The 17267-nt window shown below is 43.9% G+C and overlaps 1 protein-coding gene across 3 annotated transcripts in view; it reads left to right on the top strand.

Moving 5' to 3' along the window:
- Positions 1–5013, top strand: part of LOC139582544 (B-cell lymphoma/leukemia 11B-like) — a 57490-nt gene extending 52477 nt beyond the window's left edge. For all 3 annotated transcript variants that reach the window (XM_071412632.1, XM_071412634.1, XM_071412633.1), the window contains exons 3-5: positions 1–5; positions 176–967; positions 1226–5013. The exon at positions 1–5 is cut by the window's left edge and continues 699 nt beyond it. In XM_071412632.1, coding sequence (XP_071268733.1) covers positions 1–5; positions 176–967; positions 1226–1822 — 1394 coding nt within the window. In that variant the 3' untranslated portion in view covers positions 1823–5013. The remainder of the gene's footprint in view (positions 6–175; positions 968–1225) is intronic.
- The last annotated feature ends 12254 nt before the right edge of the window (positions 5014–17267 follow it).

The following is a 17267-nucleotide window of genomic DNA, read 5'->3' as shown; positions in this document are numbered from 1 at the left end:
CCCAGGTATGTGCAGTGTGTCCTGGGATATATGCTATATATAAGTGAAATGTTGTATGTATTGTAATGGGTTATATGTATTCCAGAAATGCCTGTGATGTTGCAAAGACATTTTCCTTATGGGACAATAAAGAATTCATTCATTCATTCATTCATACATACATTCATTCATTCAGGTCCAGGTCCAAGCCAAGTCCAAGTCCTGTGAGTTCTGTGGGAAGACCTTCAAGTTCCAGAGCAACCTGATAGTCCACAGACGGAGTCACACAGGAGAGAGGCCCTACAAGTGTCATCTGTGTGCCCATGCCTGTTCTCAAGCCTCCAAGCTGAAGAGACACATGAAGACACACATACATAAGTCAGGCTCCATGGGGAGCTCCCCTGAACAGGGGAACAGAGGAGAGGGAGGAGAGGGGGAGGGGAAGAGCAGAGAGGGGGAGGGAAAAATGGGGATGGACAACGAGGAGGAGGAAGAGGAGGAGGAAGAGGAAGAAGAGGAGGATGAAATGGAGGATGAGGAGGAGATGAGGAACGGCCTAAGTAGGCCTGAGTCTAACCTGACCATGGACTCAGAGTTCCACAGGAACATGGAAAACGGGTCGAGGCCTTCCCCAGACGAGAAGCCTCATGGTGGGAAAAGAGTGATGGAGAACGGAGGGGTGGGTATCATGCACCCATATAACCACCTGGACAATCACTTGAGACTGGCCCCTTCCAAGCGGACCATGAGTCTGGACAGGGAGAGGCATCCTAATGGAGAGTCAGGAGAAGGAGGAGATGCTGGGAGGGGGGAGATGGAGAGAGAGAGGGACAGAGAGCGAGCAATGGACAGAGCGATGGACAGAGGAAGAGAAGAGAGGCCCTTGATGAACGGAAGGATTAGTGGGTCAGAAGACTCCTTCACTGGTCTGTTCCACCGCCGGCCCACCCCCATCACCTGCCCCAACCCCTCCAACAAGAGAATCAAGGTAAGAACCCCCTTTTAGCTATGCCTTTAACCAGGGATCTTATTATTGTTTTAGATAACCTGTTGTGTTTTTGTTTTCTTATATTTGTATTTTACACTGAACTGTTTCCAATACCATAAAGCACACTTTAAGACTGCTGAAACAAGTACGTCATTTTTCATTAGGAAAATGTACCTTATCTTGTTGTATTGTTTAACTGGGTTAGATTTTTAAAATTCAGTATAGATAAACTTGAATTTCAATCTATTTGATGTGAAGGTGGAGAAGGAGTTGGAGCTCCCTCCAGCGCCTACCCTCATCTCCCCAGAGAACATGTACTCCCAGCTCCTGGCCGGCTACGCCGCCTCACGCCACTTCATCCGGGAACCTTTCCTTCGCGGCTTCGGCGACGCCCGCCAGTCCCCCTTTGCCACCTCCTCAGAGCACTCCTCCTCTGAGACGGGTTCCCTCCGCTTCTCCACCCCTCCTGGGGAGTTCCTGGAGGGCAGCTCCACCCCTCACCTCCTGCGGGGTCCCGGGCCGGCTCGACCCCCTAGTAAGGAGAGCCGACGGAGCGACACCTGTGAGTACTGCGGGAAGATATTCAAGAACTGCAGCAACCTGACGGTGCACCGGCGCAGCCACACGGGAGAGAGGCCCTACAAGTGTGACCTGTGCAGCTACGCCTGCGCCCAGAGCTCCAAGCTAACTCGCCACATGAAGACCCACGGGCAGTTTGGGAAGGAGGTGTACCGCTGTGATATCTGCCACATGCCCTTCAGCGTCTACAGCACCCTGGAGAAACACATGAAGAAGTGGCACGGGGAACACTTGATGGCCAGCGACGTTAAACTGGAGGAGGCTGAGAGAGGCTAGGTTACGCTAGGCTAAAGCTAAAGCTTAAGGCTACAGGCTAGGCTAGGCTAGGCTAACACAACAGACTCCTTCTGAATGAACACATACAGGACTTCAACACGGGGTTTGGCTGGATAATCTTTCTCCTCTTGAATATTTTGGGACAATTTGATGTATGTTATTCTGTTTTTGTTGGTTCTTTTTGTCACAGAAACTGCCACCTGAGAAACATAAACAAAGGAAAACATGGAATGTGGGATTGTTCTAGAAGCGCTTTGTTTCCCGCCAACTATTGATCTATCTGAGGATTTTATCATTTAGGAATCCCTGGAGCTTTTCTACTGTGCAATAATGTCTGTATTTATGGGAGTTTTGTAAAGATATTGGGCATGCGCAGTAAAAAAAAATCCATTACTGGAAACAGATCACACTTGATTAGAAATATGATTTTAATTGTTAACTGACTAAATTAATGCGAAGAGGTCAACTTCTAAAAATTATGATAGCAATTATTTATTTTTAAACTGTCTTATCATTACCCTTTTAGGTCAACAGAGGACTACAATCCATCTCCTCGTATGTGACACAACGCACTGAATGTCAATATGACAATAAAATATTAATTATCATTTTAGAATTTAAAAAAATCCCAAATGTTGTTGTTTTAAAAATCTGAAGAGGTTACAGACAATTTTATACAAACAAAATTATAATTTTTTATAAATATCAGCATGTGTTATACAATGTCTAAATGCAATTATTATAATGATGTAATCCAGCCGTATGTTCCCAATATGAGCAGGGGATGTAAATAGCGGTTGCACACATTGACTAACATTCCTTAGATGCAGGATTAAATCGCCATAGGATATTTGACATACATCAGTTCATTTGCTGTAGTAACTGTGGAAAGGAGTACAGTTATATACACGTTTATTTGTGGATGTTTTGGGAGGCCGTTTTTTTATTCTTCAAACATTACCTAAATATTTGTTTTTCTTTGATCTATAATACCAGCCCTGTATTTTACATTCAGAATGGCCACTATAAATCAATCAAAAGACTAGCTGCTTGAGTTGTCTACGTACTGAATAATATAGCTACATTTTTGTTGTTTTAAAACTAATTTTACCAGATTATTGCAATACAGGTCCTCTCAATAGTGCTTCCTTCCTATGGTCATACTGTTTACATTTGAACAACATAGTGGCAAGGTCGTTACTCCCTCTTGACACTTGATGAAGCTTAATCAAAGGCAATTAGTGAAGTTAAACTTTTCAACATTCTACATCGTACAGTACATTCCACTTCTAGAATCATTCCATTGTTCCGTCTGGTGAATTCTAGAACAGTAATGTTCTGTTCGACCTGGGTGAGTTCTGATCCCCTCAGGATTCAGCTAAACCAGTATCAAAATGTATTTCATATCAACGCCTGTGTTTCTTCCACTGTGTGCTCTAAGCCTCAATCTGCCTGCTTTCACACCTCACTAACTCAACACTCATGTATTAGTAGAGCAGCTTTGAAAAATAAAAAGTGGGGGTTGTTAATGTTGCTTCTCAAAGTGATATGGGGGTTTAACACCCAATAACAGATTTACAATTTGGGATTTTCAGCTGTGAGGAATGAGGACGGTTCATCCTGGGATGTATCTAAAAAAAAAAAGCTTTTGAGTTACATTGAATTATGTTCAAAATGTCCAGCACAGCTGTTAGGACGATGGCCACACGACCTTGAGATCTGATTGGATCATTCTTGAGGTAGAACATGAAAGACTGAAATAGAGAAAAGAGAGAGAGAAAGAGAGCGAGAGAGGAAAGAAAGAAAGAGAGAAATAGAGGGAACGAGAGAGAGAGAGATCCGCACAAGGATCAAAGTAATTCAAACAAAATGTAAAGCATATGAAAAGTCTATTTAAACCCAAATGCATATCTGCTTGTCAAATCTAATACCAGTGACATCAGAGAGAGAACGGACCAATAGTAGGGAAGATTTAGGCCACATCATCCCTTAATACAATCATCTCCAACAGAGTAAATTATCTCACCTCAAACATATCACCTCACATACCTGCTTTACATTTGCTGTGTGTTTTTAGCCAATTGGACATGGGTGTGCTTCCTATTTACTATCAGCTTGTTGACAGAAATCAGATTTTGAACTACAAAAAAGAGTGAATATTTACGGTATTCCTACACATAGTTCTACAATTCTCACTTCAAAACAAGTTTGATAATAACTATTGAAATGTGAATGTAGTTATGTTATATTTGCATTGAGAAAGTGGAGAGGAGAAAACTACAATTCTCAATTTTGAACAAGTTTCATATAAAACCATTAAAATATGCCTTTTCTGGAGTTTATTTTATAGCATTGAGACAGTGGATAGGAGAAACCAGGAAGACAGACAGCAGAACAGAACAAGTCAATTAGTACAAGGACATTCGGTCTCAGAATAAAGTTTACAGTGTTTGAAGTATGTTAATGATGAAATCCTCTGTGTTTTGAAATAACAAAGTATTCTTTTCTTCAATGTTTTGAGTGCCATAGCGAGCAGTTTTCTATGATTATCATGGTGGAGGGATTTTAAAATAGATTCTTATGACTAGTTAAGTATGATTTCTTGCTCGCTGTATGACAATAGCCAGTGTATTTGTAATATTGACAAGTGATGCAGATTTTTTTTTTTTTTTAAGAGGTGCCAACATTCTGTTATAACCTATGTTCACAGTCCGAATCCAATTGTGAGTCGATTCAAATGGTGTTGCTTTTTGTCAATGTTTAAAATTGTTATTTTGTTTGTTGGTAAAGCTATCCTTAGATGTATGTTAAAAAATACAATAACAAAAATTTGAAAATGTTTTGAAATCATCCAGAATATCAGAGGAATTTTGAGATTGGTATTTTTAACAATGGATTCTGGGAGAAATGCTTTTCATAACATGTATATTAGGAGACATTCATGGACAACATTTCTTCTCCTGGTTGGTAGAAATTATTGTGATGGCACTTAACATGACATTTTAACACATTTTCAACTTTCACAACTTTTTGCTATTTGTAAAAAATAATATTTTTCTTGTTTTTTGATGGACTGCATTATTGTCCAAAGCAGCAGTAATGTTACAGATCAGCTGCTTTGAATATATATGTATTTTTGTAATGTGCTGAAAAGAAAGTCACCAAGTCCAATAAAAGTTTCAGTTGCCCTATCTGACGTTTTATCAATGTGACTAATCACCATTACTGCTGACATGATCACATCTTACATTACCAACATTACTACAAACGCTTCAAAAAAACATAGTTGATAACTTAGGTTAGTAAGGCGGTTCTGTATGGCTAGCTCACTTTAACTCAATTCAGTAAACATCATTTGGACTAGTAACCGAAAGGTTTCTGGATCGAATCGCCGAGCTGACAAGGTAAAAATCTGTCGTTCTACCCCTGAGCAAGGCAGTTAACCGACTGTTCCCCCGGGCGCCGAAGACGTAGATGTCGATTATGGCAGCCGGCGTTTGCGTTAAATGCAGGAAGACACATTTCAGTTGAATGCATCCAGTTGACCAACTGACTAGGTATCCCCCTTTCCTTTTCCCTTTCCTTAATTATCATTCACAGTGTTTCCTCTACAGGCATAGTTCATATTTATATGTTATATGTTCACAAACACTACCATCATCAGTGTAGAGTCATGCCTCTCCTCCTCCTTTACTCTTAAACACATGCGGAATGTCATTCACCTGATACCTTTCAGCCTATCAGCATGGCACAATAATATTTCTTGCAAAAATCTCCTTCTTCTCCCTCAACCAATGGGCTTAAATCTTGTGGCGTATGTATTTGTTAACTTGTTTTAGTTCCCTTACTTGCAGTGTTACAGCAACAATTTACTGATGACAATCCATTTCCCCACCACCACCGAGGATCATTCCTCGGAGACGAGGCGATTCTCAAACTATTTTAATACATTTTAATATTTTTTATCTCTTTTGTTCATTCAGACCTGTCCTCGATTTGAACAATTATTGTGATCTCTGGCTGCATCTTTAGCAGTAATGACCCTATGTCTGGGGACTGGTGCTTTAGTATCACCTGCTACCCTCAACTTGATGTAAAATAACATCTGTATTATATCACCACCAAGCTTGATTCATCTTATCTCCAGTGATGGTGCTTGAAGCCGTACCCTCAATATGTAGACCTAACATCTGCCCTCAATGTGACGCTATACATTACAATATACTAACATTATTATCGTTCTTTATAGTTCAGGAAACCACTGGTGAGTGATAATGATTAACCCTGTGTCTAGTGATGGTGCTTGAAGCCTTGCCCTCAGTAGCACCTGCCCTCAGTATGATGCTGTAGAACACAGGAACTAGGGTTGGGGAGTAACGACTACAATAAAAACGGTAACTGTCATCTGTTACGTTACCAGAAAAAAATATTGTAATCAGATTACAGTTACTTTGCGAGAAAAAAATCTTTAACACTTTTCTGTTTTCTTAATGACATTCAAATCAGCATTGAAAAAAAGGTGCACGTTTAAGTTTGTTCCACCTGATCGAGTCTGACCACAAGTCAGAGACCACTATGATGACACACCAAATGTGTTTGATGGATCGCTGGAAAAGAGCAGGAATAGGCTTTTTTAGGCTACAGTCCGAGCTATGTCTTCCAATGGTGCGACTGCTGTTGGCAGCCGAAGATTATCCAACTTGAATAAATGCTTGGAGGTAAGGATGACATCATTGGTGTAGTCTACGGCGATACGGATATCACGTATTATTGATATCTACTTAGCGTATTGATGTGAATCACACTGCTGCTCTCTCATTTAGCTATTTGCGCCTTACGCATTGTGGTTGTTGTGGATGATTGTTCACAAATTCACAAACCCAATAATGGTTGAATTCACGAAGTTAAAGCTGCCTATCAACCAGTAGACAGCCAGTGAAAACAGCTGCATAGTGTGGATCCCAGCCTATGGAATAACAGCTGCATAGTGAGGATCCCAGCCTATGGAATAACAGCTGCATAGTGTGGATCCCAGCCTATGGAATAACAGCTGCATAGTGTGGATCCCAGCCTATGGAATAACAGCTGCATAGTGTGGATCCCAGCCTATGGAATAACAGCTGCATAGTGTGGATCCCAGCCTATGGAATAAAAGTGGGGCTTTTATTGCTCAATCTAATTCATGCTGATAAAAAAAAAAAATCCAAAATCCACTTGTACACTTTTGATAGACTTAAAGGGGCAATCTGTAGTTGCTACATCCATGTTTGGACTTGTAAATTATATATTAATGTAAAGATATAATTTAATTGTATTATTATATGTCGTAGAAAGTGATGGGTTAGAAGAAACCTACATAACCAACCCATAAAGTAACATTGAACATCCATATATGGCCAACTATGTAAACTTTAACATAGATCTATCCTGCAATAGATGTCATTCAATTGGTAACATACATTTTTGTCTTCTTCTAATGCCTCCTAAGGGGAAAGTAATCTAAAAGTAACTGAAGGTAATCAGATTACGTTACTGAGTTTGGGTAATCTAAAAGTTACTTTACTGATTACAATTTTGGACAGGTAACTAGTAACTGTAATGGATTACATTTAGAAAGTAACCTAGGCAACCCTGACTAGAACTTTACATGACCCCTAGTGAGCCCTTTGTGTTTCTTCACTTCCTGATATCCTGAAATGACATGGAAGGTTTTATTAGCCAGGCAGGTGGGCCTTTCACTGAAGACAATGATGGAGAGGAGGAGAGGAAGAGAGGGGGAGAGGACGAACACTTGAGGAACTACTCTACTCTGACACAATCACTGAGCCCTCCACTTGAAGAAGGGAAGACTAATAAGGTGGCACCAGGAAATGCTTGGAAGCCAAGGAGGGTGCAGTCAGGAGTTTAATATTGCAGATAGATAATGATGTGATGAATAGAGCCATGACTCTGAAGTCTACATGATATGGGACTACGTGCTTATAATGAGGCAATCCTAACTTCCATGTTTCCCCTGATTTTTCACTCAGTTATTCATTGACGTCAATGGGAGACTAAGAATACATGTCACTGGCAATTAGGATTCTCCCCAATAACAGGGTTATTTTAGGGCTCGAGTCCGTAGAGCTGAAGAGCTGTGCTACAGCGCGATAGAAATTTAAAGGCAATGTTCCCGCGGGTAAATGCAGAACATGCCGCCTCAATAGGAAATTACCTTTAAATTGAACTTTCTGAAGATGAATCATATATGATCAAAATCAAATATATCTACGAGTAAATAACACTAATCTGCAGTTTATCTTTAAACGGTGGAAGTGGAAGGGCTATAAATACGCATTGGCTCCGTGTAACAGCTCAGCTCTCCACCTGATGTGGCACCCTGCTGTGAAGATCTATACAACAGCTAAAGATCTGCTTTAAATGAACCATGTGGCAAATATAGAGCCCAGAAAACACACAATAAGATATTGACCATGAACAGCCAGATTACAAAGACAAGGCAGCGTGTAGAAGGAAGCCGTCAGCTCATAAAATGCATAGATAACATCTCATATGTCTATAACACTTCACAGAGTCTTGTTCCCAGAATAACGTTTTTAAAATTTTTAGTACAGTACAGTAGCTCTACGCAAAGTGGAACAGATTCATTGATTTTGAGGCCACAAGTTATACTTTAGCTAAAGTAGCTAAATCTTTATGAGTACTTGTAAAGTATTGATCAAATATCTGTTGAAGTAAACTGCTGTACAATATGATCTTGTTGCCATCTGATGCACATGATGCACAGGTCATAATTCAGCACTATAGAGCTCTCCCTGTCCTCTGCCGTGCCTTGATTGTATTACTGTTGATGATATCTGGAAATGTGCATGTACGCCCTGGCCCATCTACTGTTACTAGTCCCAATTCTGACTTGTGCTCTGATATCTGCTTCACTGATTTCTGCTCTAGTAAAAGCCAGGATTTCCTGCACGTTAACACTAGAAGCTTATTACCTAAAATGGATCAATTGAAAGTGTGGGTTCACAGCTCCAATCCAGATGTGTTGGTCAGTACTGAGACGTGGTTAAGGAAGAGTGTTTTGAATACTGATGTTAACTTTTCTGGTTACAACCTTTTTCGGCAAGACAGATCTTCCAAAGGTGGAGGTGTGTTCCACTAGATGTCAACCGTCTTTAGAACGTGGTTTCAGGCTGCTCATGTGAAGGGGGGCCGGATGGGAGCTGTTTGACTGAAGGGTCTGCCTACAGCCTCGTTCTCAGTCACGCGCTTTCACTTGAGAGGTAGCTCTCGTTCCATTGCTTTTCTACAGACAATGGAATTCTCCGGTTGGAACATTGTTGAACTTTTATGATAAAAACATCCTAAAGATTCTATACTTAGTTTGACAAGTTTCTTCGACCTGTAATATAACTTTTTGAACGTTTCGTCCGAATGGACCAGATCGCTTTTTCGGATTTGTTTACCAAACGCCCTAACAAAAGAAGCTATTGGACATAAATGGACATAAATGATGGACATTATTATTACAAAACAAGCATTTATTGTGGAACTGCGATTCCTGGGAGTGCATTCTGATGAAGATCATCAAAGGTAAGTGAATATTTATAATGCTATTTATGAATAATGTTGACTACCCAACATGGCGGATATTTCTCTGGCTGGTTGGACTCTGAGCGCCGTTCTCAGATTATGCTTTTTCCATAAAGTATTTTTGAAATCTGACACAGCGGTTGCATTAACCTCTCTTGGGTATGTGGGACGTTAGCGTCCCACCTCTTCAACAGCTAGTGCTTTACGGCGAAAGCATACCTTACACGATTATTTGAGAACATAGCCCACTAGACAATTCATTACAAACAGTAACCAGCCAAGTAGAACAGAGTCAGAGTCAGAAATAGAGATAAAATGAATCCCTTACCTTTGATGATCTTCATATGGTTGACTCAGCAGACATTCATTTACTCAATAAATGTTTATTTTGTTCGATAAAGTCTCTTTATATACAAAAACCTCAGTTTTGTTCGCGCGTTTTCTTCAGTAATCCACAGTCTCAAACGCAGTCAAAACAGGAAGACAAAAAAAATCCAAATTGTATTTTCTCAGGTTTTCGCCTGCCAAATCAGTTCTGTTATACTCACAGACACTATTTTAGCAGTTTTGGAAACTTTAGAGTGTTTTCTATCCATATCTACCAGTTATATGCATATCATATATTCTGGGCCCGAGAAGCAGGCAGTTTAAATTGGGCATGCATTTCATCCAAAATTCCGAATGCTGCCCCCTACCCTAGTGAAGTTAAGGAGAAGTGTATCTAAAGTTCCATGTATAATATTTGTATTTTCATCAACATTTATTATGAGTATTTCTGTGAATTCATGTGGCTGTCTGCAATATCACTGCATGTTTTGGAACTACTGAACGTAACACGCCAATGTAAAATACGATTTTTGGATATAAATATGAACTTTACCGAACAAAACATCCATGTATTGTGTAACATGAAGTCCTATGAGTGTCATCTGATGAAGATCATCAAAGGTTAGTGATTAATTTTATCTCTATTTGTGCTTTTTGTGACTCCTTTCTTTGGCGAGAAAAATGGCTGGGTTTTTCTGTGACTTGGTTGTGACCTAATATAATCGTTTGTGGAGCTTTCGCTGTAAAGCATTTTTGAAATCAGACACTGTGGCTGGATTAACGAGAATTTTATCTTTAAAATGGTCCCTAATACTTGTATGTTTGAGAAATTTGATTTATGAGATTTCTGTTGATTTGTATTTGGCGCCCTGCTATTTCACTGGCTGTTGGCGAGGGGTTCCGCTAGCAGGTTTTAACCTTGTTTTAAGGTTTTAACCTTGTTTTGAACACCTCCAAAACAAAGGTCATGGGGTTTGGTAAGAATAATGCCTCTCCTCCCACAGGTGTGATGACTACCTCAGAGGGTTTAGAGCTTGAGGTAGTCACCTCATACAAGTACTTGGGAGTATGGCTAGACAGTGTGCTGTCCTTCTCTCAGCACATATCACAGCTGCAGGCTAAGGTTAAATCTAGAGTTGGTTTCCTCTATCGTAATTGCTCCTCTTTCACCCCAGCTGCCAAACTAACCCTGATTCAGATGACCATCCTACCCATACCAGATTATGGAGTTGTAATTCATAGATCGTCAGGAAAAGGAGCGAGCGGCTAGATGTTCTTTACCATTCGGCCATCAGATTTGCCACCAATGCTCCTTATAGGACACATCACTGCACACTATACTCCTCTGTAAACTGGTCATCTCTGTATACCCGTCGCAAAACCCACTGGTTGATGCTTATTTATAAAACCCTCTTAGGCCTCACTCCCCCCTATCTGAGATATCTACTGTAGCCCTCATCCTCCACATACAATACCCGTTCTGCCAGTCAACACCTGTTCTGCCAGTCAACACCTATTCTGCCAGTCAACACCTATTCTGCCAGTCAATACCTGTTCTGCCACTCAAACTGGACAGTTTTATCTCAATCTCTTCATTCAAAGATTTACTGACAGTACTTCATTCAAAGACTTTCTCTTACTGACAGTTGTGGCTGCTTTGTGCGATGTATTGTTGTCTCTACCTTCTTGCCCTTTGTGCTGTTGTCTGTGCCCAATATAATTTGTATCATGTTTATGCTGCTACCATGTTGTATTGCTACCATGTTGTGTTGCTACCATGTTGTTGTTATATTGTGTTGCTGCCTTGCTATGCTGTTGTCTTAGGTCTCTCTTTATGTAGTGTTGTCTCTCTTGTTGTGATGTGTGTTTTGTCCTATATTTATATTGTATTTTATTTTTTTAATCCCAAACCCCCATCCCCGCAGGAGACCTTTTGCGTTTTAGTAGGCCTTCATTGTAAATAATCATTTGTTCTTAACTGACTTGCTTAGTTAAATAAAGGTTAAATAAATAAATAAAAGCCTCATATATGGGCTTAAAGGAAACGTTTTCCAACCTATTAGTAACTTGTCAAAGGAGTCCGATTCAGGTGAACTGATGTCTGTGTAAGGTGGACAAAATTCCAGGGAGGTCCAATAAATTCCCTGGTTTTGCAGAATTCCTGGTTGGAGGGATGCAGATGTCCTGCTTATTCTGATAATGGAAATCCAGGAACCGGGATTTTGGGGTAAACAAGGGGATTTCTTGAACGTTCCCAGAGTTTTGCAACCATATGTCTGAGTAATTTTCCAAATTTGAAACACAGCGACTACAATCATTCCTTTAATGTCAGTATGTCAGTATGCTTCAGATCTGGGGAAAAAACATGTCATTATCAAACGCGCATGCGCACCCACACACATCAAAAAACAAAAAGTCGAGACATAAAATTCCATCATCATGCTCAATCACTTAACTGCATATTCCCCCCTCCCCTCCCCTCCCTCCCCTCCCTCCCCTCCCTCCCTCCCTCACCTCCCTCCCTCCCTCCCTCCCTCCCTCCCTCACCTCCCTGCCCTCCCTCCCTCCCTCACCTCCCTGCCCTCCCTCCCTCACCTCCCTGCCCTCCCTCCCTCCCTCCCTCCCTCACCTCCCTGCCCTCCCTCCCTGCCCTCCCTGCCCTCCCTCCCATTCCCAGGATCTGTATGAACTAGTGTCCAGGCTCCAAGCAGCTCTTCCACCCTGAGACATCTCATCACATCGCTAACAGCTCCTATTGCCTTGTGATTAACACACCATAAAAGAATGTGATGGCTTAAAGAAACAGCAGGAGAGGCAGGCTGCCCAGCCAGGCCTAAAGAACGAGGGCTGATGGTGGGATGGTGAATACTGTCTATAGTCTATAATTAAACCAGTCTGCACTTGATGAAAGCAGATCACACTGGCAGGCCACAGCCTTCACAGCTATTTTTTTTTTAACGACATAATTACAGTCCAAATCAAATGAGAAGATTTTATATTAGATGAACATGTGTCCAATGTCAACAATGACACTGACTGACCCCCTCGGGCAGAAAGAGGGAGAGAGGAAGAGCGCCCGCCAGCCGCCGTGCTGCGGTAATTTACCTGCCTGTGTTTAGGTGCTCTGGGGAGGTCTGGCTGAATAAACTGGAATTACACCACATAGAAAGGGGAGGTAGAGATGGGAGGGAGATGGAGGGAGGGGTGGAGGGGAAAAGGGAACGTGTGCTTGTGAGAGAGAGAGAGAGAGAGAGAGAGAGAGAGAGAGAGAGAGAGAGAGAGAGAGAGAGAGAGAGAGAGAGAGAGAGAGAGAGAGAGAGAGAGAGAGACAGAGAGAGAGAGAGAGAGAGAGAGAGAGAGAGAGAGAGAGAGAGAGAGAGAGAGAGAGAGAGAGAGAGAGAGAGAGAGAGAGAGAGGTAGGTAGGTAGAGACAGAAAAAAATAGAAGGTAAGAAAGAGAGAAAGAGTAAATATGCAGACAAACGGTGTGGTTTTAGCAGGAAGACAAACAAACAAACACTTCGTTTGACTGTTCTTCTACAGAGAGGTGTCAGAGCGTCTTAGAGACCTCTGTCACCATGACCCGTACAGCTATCACAGAGAAAAACACAGGATCAACTTGATAAAGACACACGTCATTGTTGATCTAGAATAGATTACCACCTGTCTTCACCCTCTGAGGTTAATAGGTGTTTCATCAACAAGGTTCACTCTTCCATACACCACTACTCAATGGGGAATGTTATGCTCGTATGATATGGTAGGTGTTCAGACTTAAGTTAACTGGAGCGTCTACATGTTGAACAATGGCCTCTGGTTCTTCTTTAGTTAGAAGGGGATTGTACGAACAATGGGCAGTCAATTTATTTTATTTGTAGTTAAATAAAATTGTTGATCATTACTGTTTGTGAAATGTACAACTTGTAATACCAGGCGCCTCCTTCTCCAGTGAATGAAACAGAAACAACCTCCCACTGAGTTGGTATGGATGTGTTTTTTTCTCTCCGAATAAGTAAGTATGTATTTCCTTTACTCCACTGTACGGTCGATACGACCACAGAGTCCTTGTTCCTCTCTGGGTCAGAACTCCCTGAGGGATAGAATCCTCTGATTCTAGAAGACCACAGCTGTCAAGTGACCACACTGCTCAGAGTTTCCTGACCACCCTTCTAAAAAGACCTCTCTCTCTTTCCTTCTTTTTCTTGGTCCATCTCTCCATCCTTGCCTTTCTCTCTCACAGTTCTGCCTCCATCCCTCTCTCTGGTTCTCAGGGGCTGCACAGCTGGAGTGGATTTGCTCTGGTCGCAGTCTTCACCTCTCTAGCGCAGTGCCAGCTAGCGCAGACTACCCTGCCCGTTCGGGCGGGTAGCGCCAACATTTGATTGGCCAGCGGTGAGAGTCAGGGACAGTAGATAACTGGAAACAAAGACATCAGGATCCATGGGTGCCCAGTGTGGTCCACGGCTTTGTGTGGTCGAGACCCGGACCACAACCCATACTGCCACCCTGTTTAGTAGAGGACGTGGTTTTACTAAGACCAGTGATTTCAGAGTTCACTCTCTCTGTGACTGCCTGTCCCAGCCCGTTTGGTTAAGGGAGAATGAGAGACCTCCTGTCACTGTATCCCACTTTTTTCCCATGGCATCGGATACTTGGAGACAAAGACAGGCGTTGGAAAAAGACAGTGGGGCCTTACAGTACATCCGTTAAGATGACTTAAAGGGAAGTGTAATGGCATGTCATATGTGAACTATGACATTGGCTAGCTGCTGGTATTGGCTAAGAGAGCTGTGGTGGCCAGTAGTGGCTAAGAGAGCTGTGGTGGCCAGTAGTGACTATAAGAACTGTGGTGGCCAGTAGTGGCTAGGAGAGCTGTGGTGGCCAGTATTGACTAGGAGAGCTGTGGTGGCCAGTAGTGACTAGGAGAGTTGTGGTGGCCAGTAGTGGCTAGGAGAGCTGTGGTGGCCAGTATTGACTAGGAGAGCTGTGGTGGCCAGTAGTGACTAGGAGAGTTGTGGTGGCCAGTAGTGGCTAGGAGAGCTGTGGTGGCCAGTATTGACTAGGAGAGCTGTGGTGGCCAGTAGTGACTAGGAGAGCTGTGGTGGCCAGCAGTGGCTAGGAGAAATGTGGTGGCCAGTAGTGGCTAGGGGAGCTGTGGTGGCCAGTAGTGGCTAGGAGAGCTGTGGTGGCCAGTAGTGGCTAGGAAAACTGTGGTGGCCAGTAGTGGCTAGGAGAACTGTGGTGGCCAGTAGTGGCTAGGAGAACTGTGGTGGCCAGTAGTGGCTAGGAGAGCTGTGGTGGCCAGTAGTGGCTAGGAAAACTGTGGTGGCCAGTAGTGGCTAGGAGAACTGTGGTGGCCAGTAGTGGCTAGGAGAACTGTGGTGGCCAGTAGTGGCTAGAAGAACTGTGGTGGCCAGTAGTGACTAGGAGAGCTGTGGTGGCCAGTAGTGGCTAGGAGAGCTGTGGTGGCCAGGAGTGGCTAGGAGAACTGTGGTGGCCAGTAGTGACTATGAGAACTGTGGTGGCCAGTAGTGGCTAGGTGAACTGTGGTGGCCAGCAGTGGCTAGGAGAACTGTGGTGGCCAGTAGTGACTATGAGAGCTGTGGTGGCCAGTAGTGACTATGAGAACTGTGGTGGCCAGTAGTGGCTAGGAGAGCTGTTGTGGCCAGTAGTGACTATGAGAGCTGTGGTGGCCAGTAGTGACTATGAGAGCTGTGGTGGCCAGTAGTGGCTAGGAGAGCTGTTATATCCAGTAGTGGCTAGGAGAGCTGTGGTTGCCAGTATTGACTAGGAGAGCTGTGGTGGCCAGTAGTGACTAGGAGAGTTGTGGTGGCCAGTAGTGGCTAGGAGAGCTGTGGTGGCCAGCAGTGGCTAGGAGAAATGTGGTGGCCAGTAGTGGCTAGGATAACTGTGGTGGCCAGTAGTGGCTAGGAGAACTGTGGTGGCCAGTAGTGGCTAGGAGAACTGTGGTGGCCAGTAGTGGCTAGAAGAACTGTGGTGGCCAGTAGTGACTAGGAGAGCTGTGGTGGCCAGTAGTGGCTAGGAGAGCTGTGGTGGCCAGGAGTGGCTAGGAGAACTGTGGTGGCCAGTAGTGACTATGAGAACTGTGGTGGCCAGTAGTGGCTAGGTGAACTGTGGTGGCCAGCAGTGGCTAGGAGAACTGTGGTGGCCAGTAGTGACTATGAGAGCTGTGGTGGCCAGTAGTGACTATGAGAACTGTGGTGGCCAGTAGTGGCTAGGAGAGCTGTTGTGGCCAGTAGTGACTATGAGAGCTGTGGTGGCCAGTAGTGACTATGAGAGCTGTGGTGGCCAGTAGTGGCTAGGAGAGCTGTTATGGCCAGTAGTGGCTAGGAGAGCTGTGGTTGCCAGTATTGACTAGGAGAGCTGTGGTGGCCAGTAGTGACTAGGAGAGTTGTGGTGGCCAGTAGTGGCTAGGAGAGCTGTGGTGGCCAGCAGTGGCTAGGAGAAATGTGGTGGCCAGTAGTGGCTAGGATAACTGTGGTGGCCAGTAGTGGCTAGGAGAACTGTGGTGGCCAGTAGTGGCTAGGAGAACTGTGGTGGCCAGTAGTGGCTAGAAGAACTGTGGTGGCCAGTAGTGGCTAGGAGAGCTGTGGTGGCCAGGAGTGGCTAGGAGAACTGTGGTGGCCAGTAGTGCCTATGAGAACTGTGGTGGCCAGTAGTGGCTAGGATAACTGTGGTGGCCAGCAGTGGCTAGGAGAACTGTGGTGGCCAGTAGTGACTATGAGAGCTGTGGTGGCCAGTAGTGACTATGAGAACTGTGGTGGCCAGTAGTGGCTAGGAGAGCTGTTGTGGCCAGTAGTGTCTATGAGAGCTGTGGTGGCCAGTAGTGACTATGAGAGCTGTGGTGGCCAGTAGTGGCTAGGAGAGCTGTTATGGCCAGTAGTGGCTAGGAGAGCTGTGGTTGCCAGCAGTGGCTAAGAGAAATGTGGTGGCCAGTAGTGGCTAGGAGAACTGTGGTGGCCAGTAGTGGCTAGGAGAACTGTGGTGGCCAGTAGTGGCTAGTAGAACTGTGGTGGCCAGTAGTGGCTAGGAGAACTGTGGTGGCCAGTAGTGACTAGGAGAGCTGTGGTGGCCAGTAGTGGCTAGGAGAACTGTGGTGGCCAGTAGTGGCGAGTAGAACTGTGGTGGCCAGTAGTGGCTAGGATAACTGTGGTGGCCAGTAGTGACTATGAGAACTGTGGTGGCCAGTAGTGGCTAGGATAACTGTGGTGGCCAGTAGTGACTATGAGAACTGTGGTGGCCAGTAGTGGCTAGGAGAGCTGTGGTGGCCAGTAGTGGCTAGGAGAACTGTGGTGGCCAGTAGTGACTATGAGAACTGTGGTGGCCAGTAGTGGCTAGGAGAGCTGTGGTGGCCAGTATTGGCTAGGAGAGCTGTGGTGGCCAGTATTGGCTAGGAGAGCTGTGGTGGCCAGTATTGGCTAGGAGAGCTGTGGTGGCCAGTATTGGCTAGGAGAGCTGTGGTGGCCAGTATTGGCTAGGAGAGCTGTGGTGGCCAGTAGTGGCTA

The sequence above is a fragment of the Salvelinus alpinus genome, chromosome 8, assembly GCF_045679555.1.
Source record: "Salvelinus alpinus chromosome 8, SLU_Salpinus.1, whole genome shotgun sequence".
NCBI lineage: Eukaryota > Metazoa > Chordata > Actinopteri > Salmoniformes > Salmonidae > Salvelinus > Salvelinus alpinus.
Note: the sequence above shows the minus strand (reverse complement) of the source record. Positions and strands in the feature narration are given on the sequence as shown.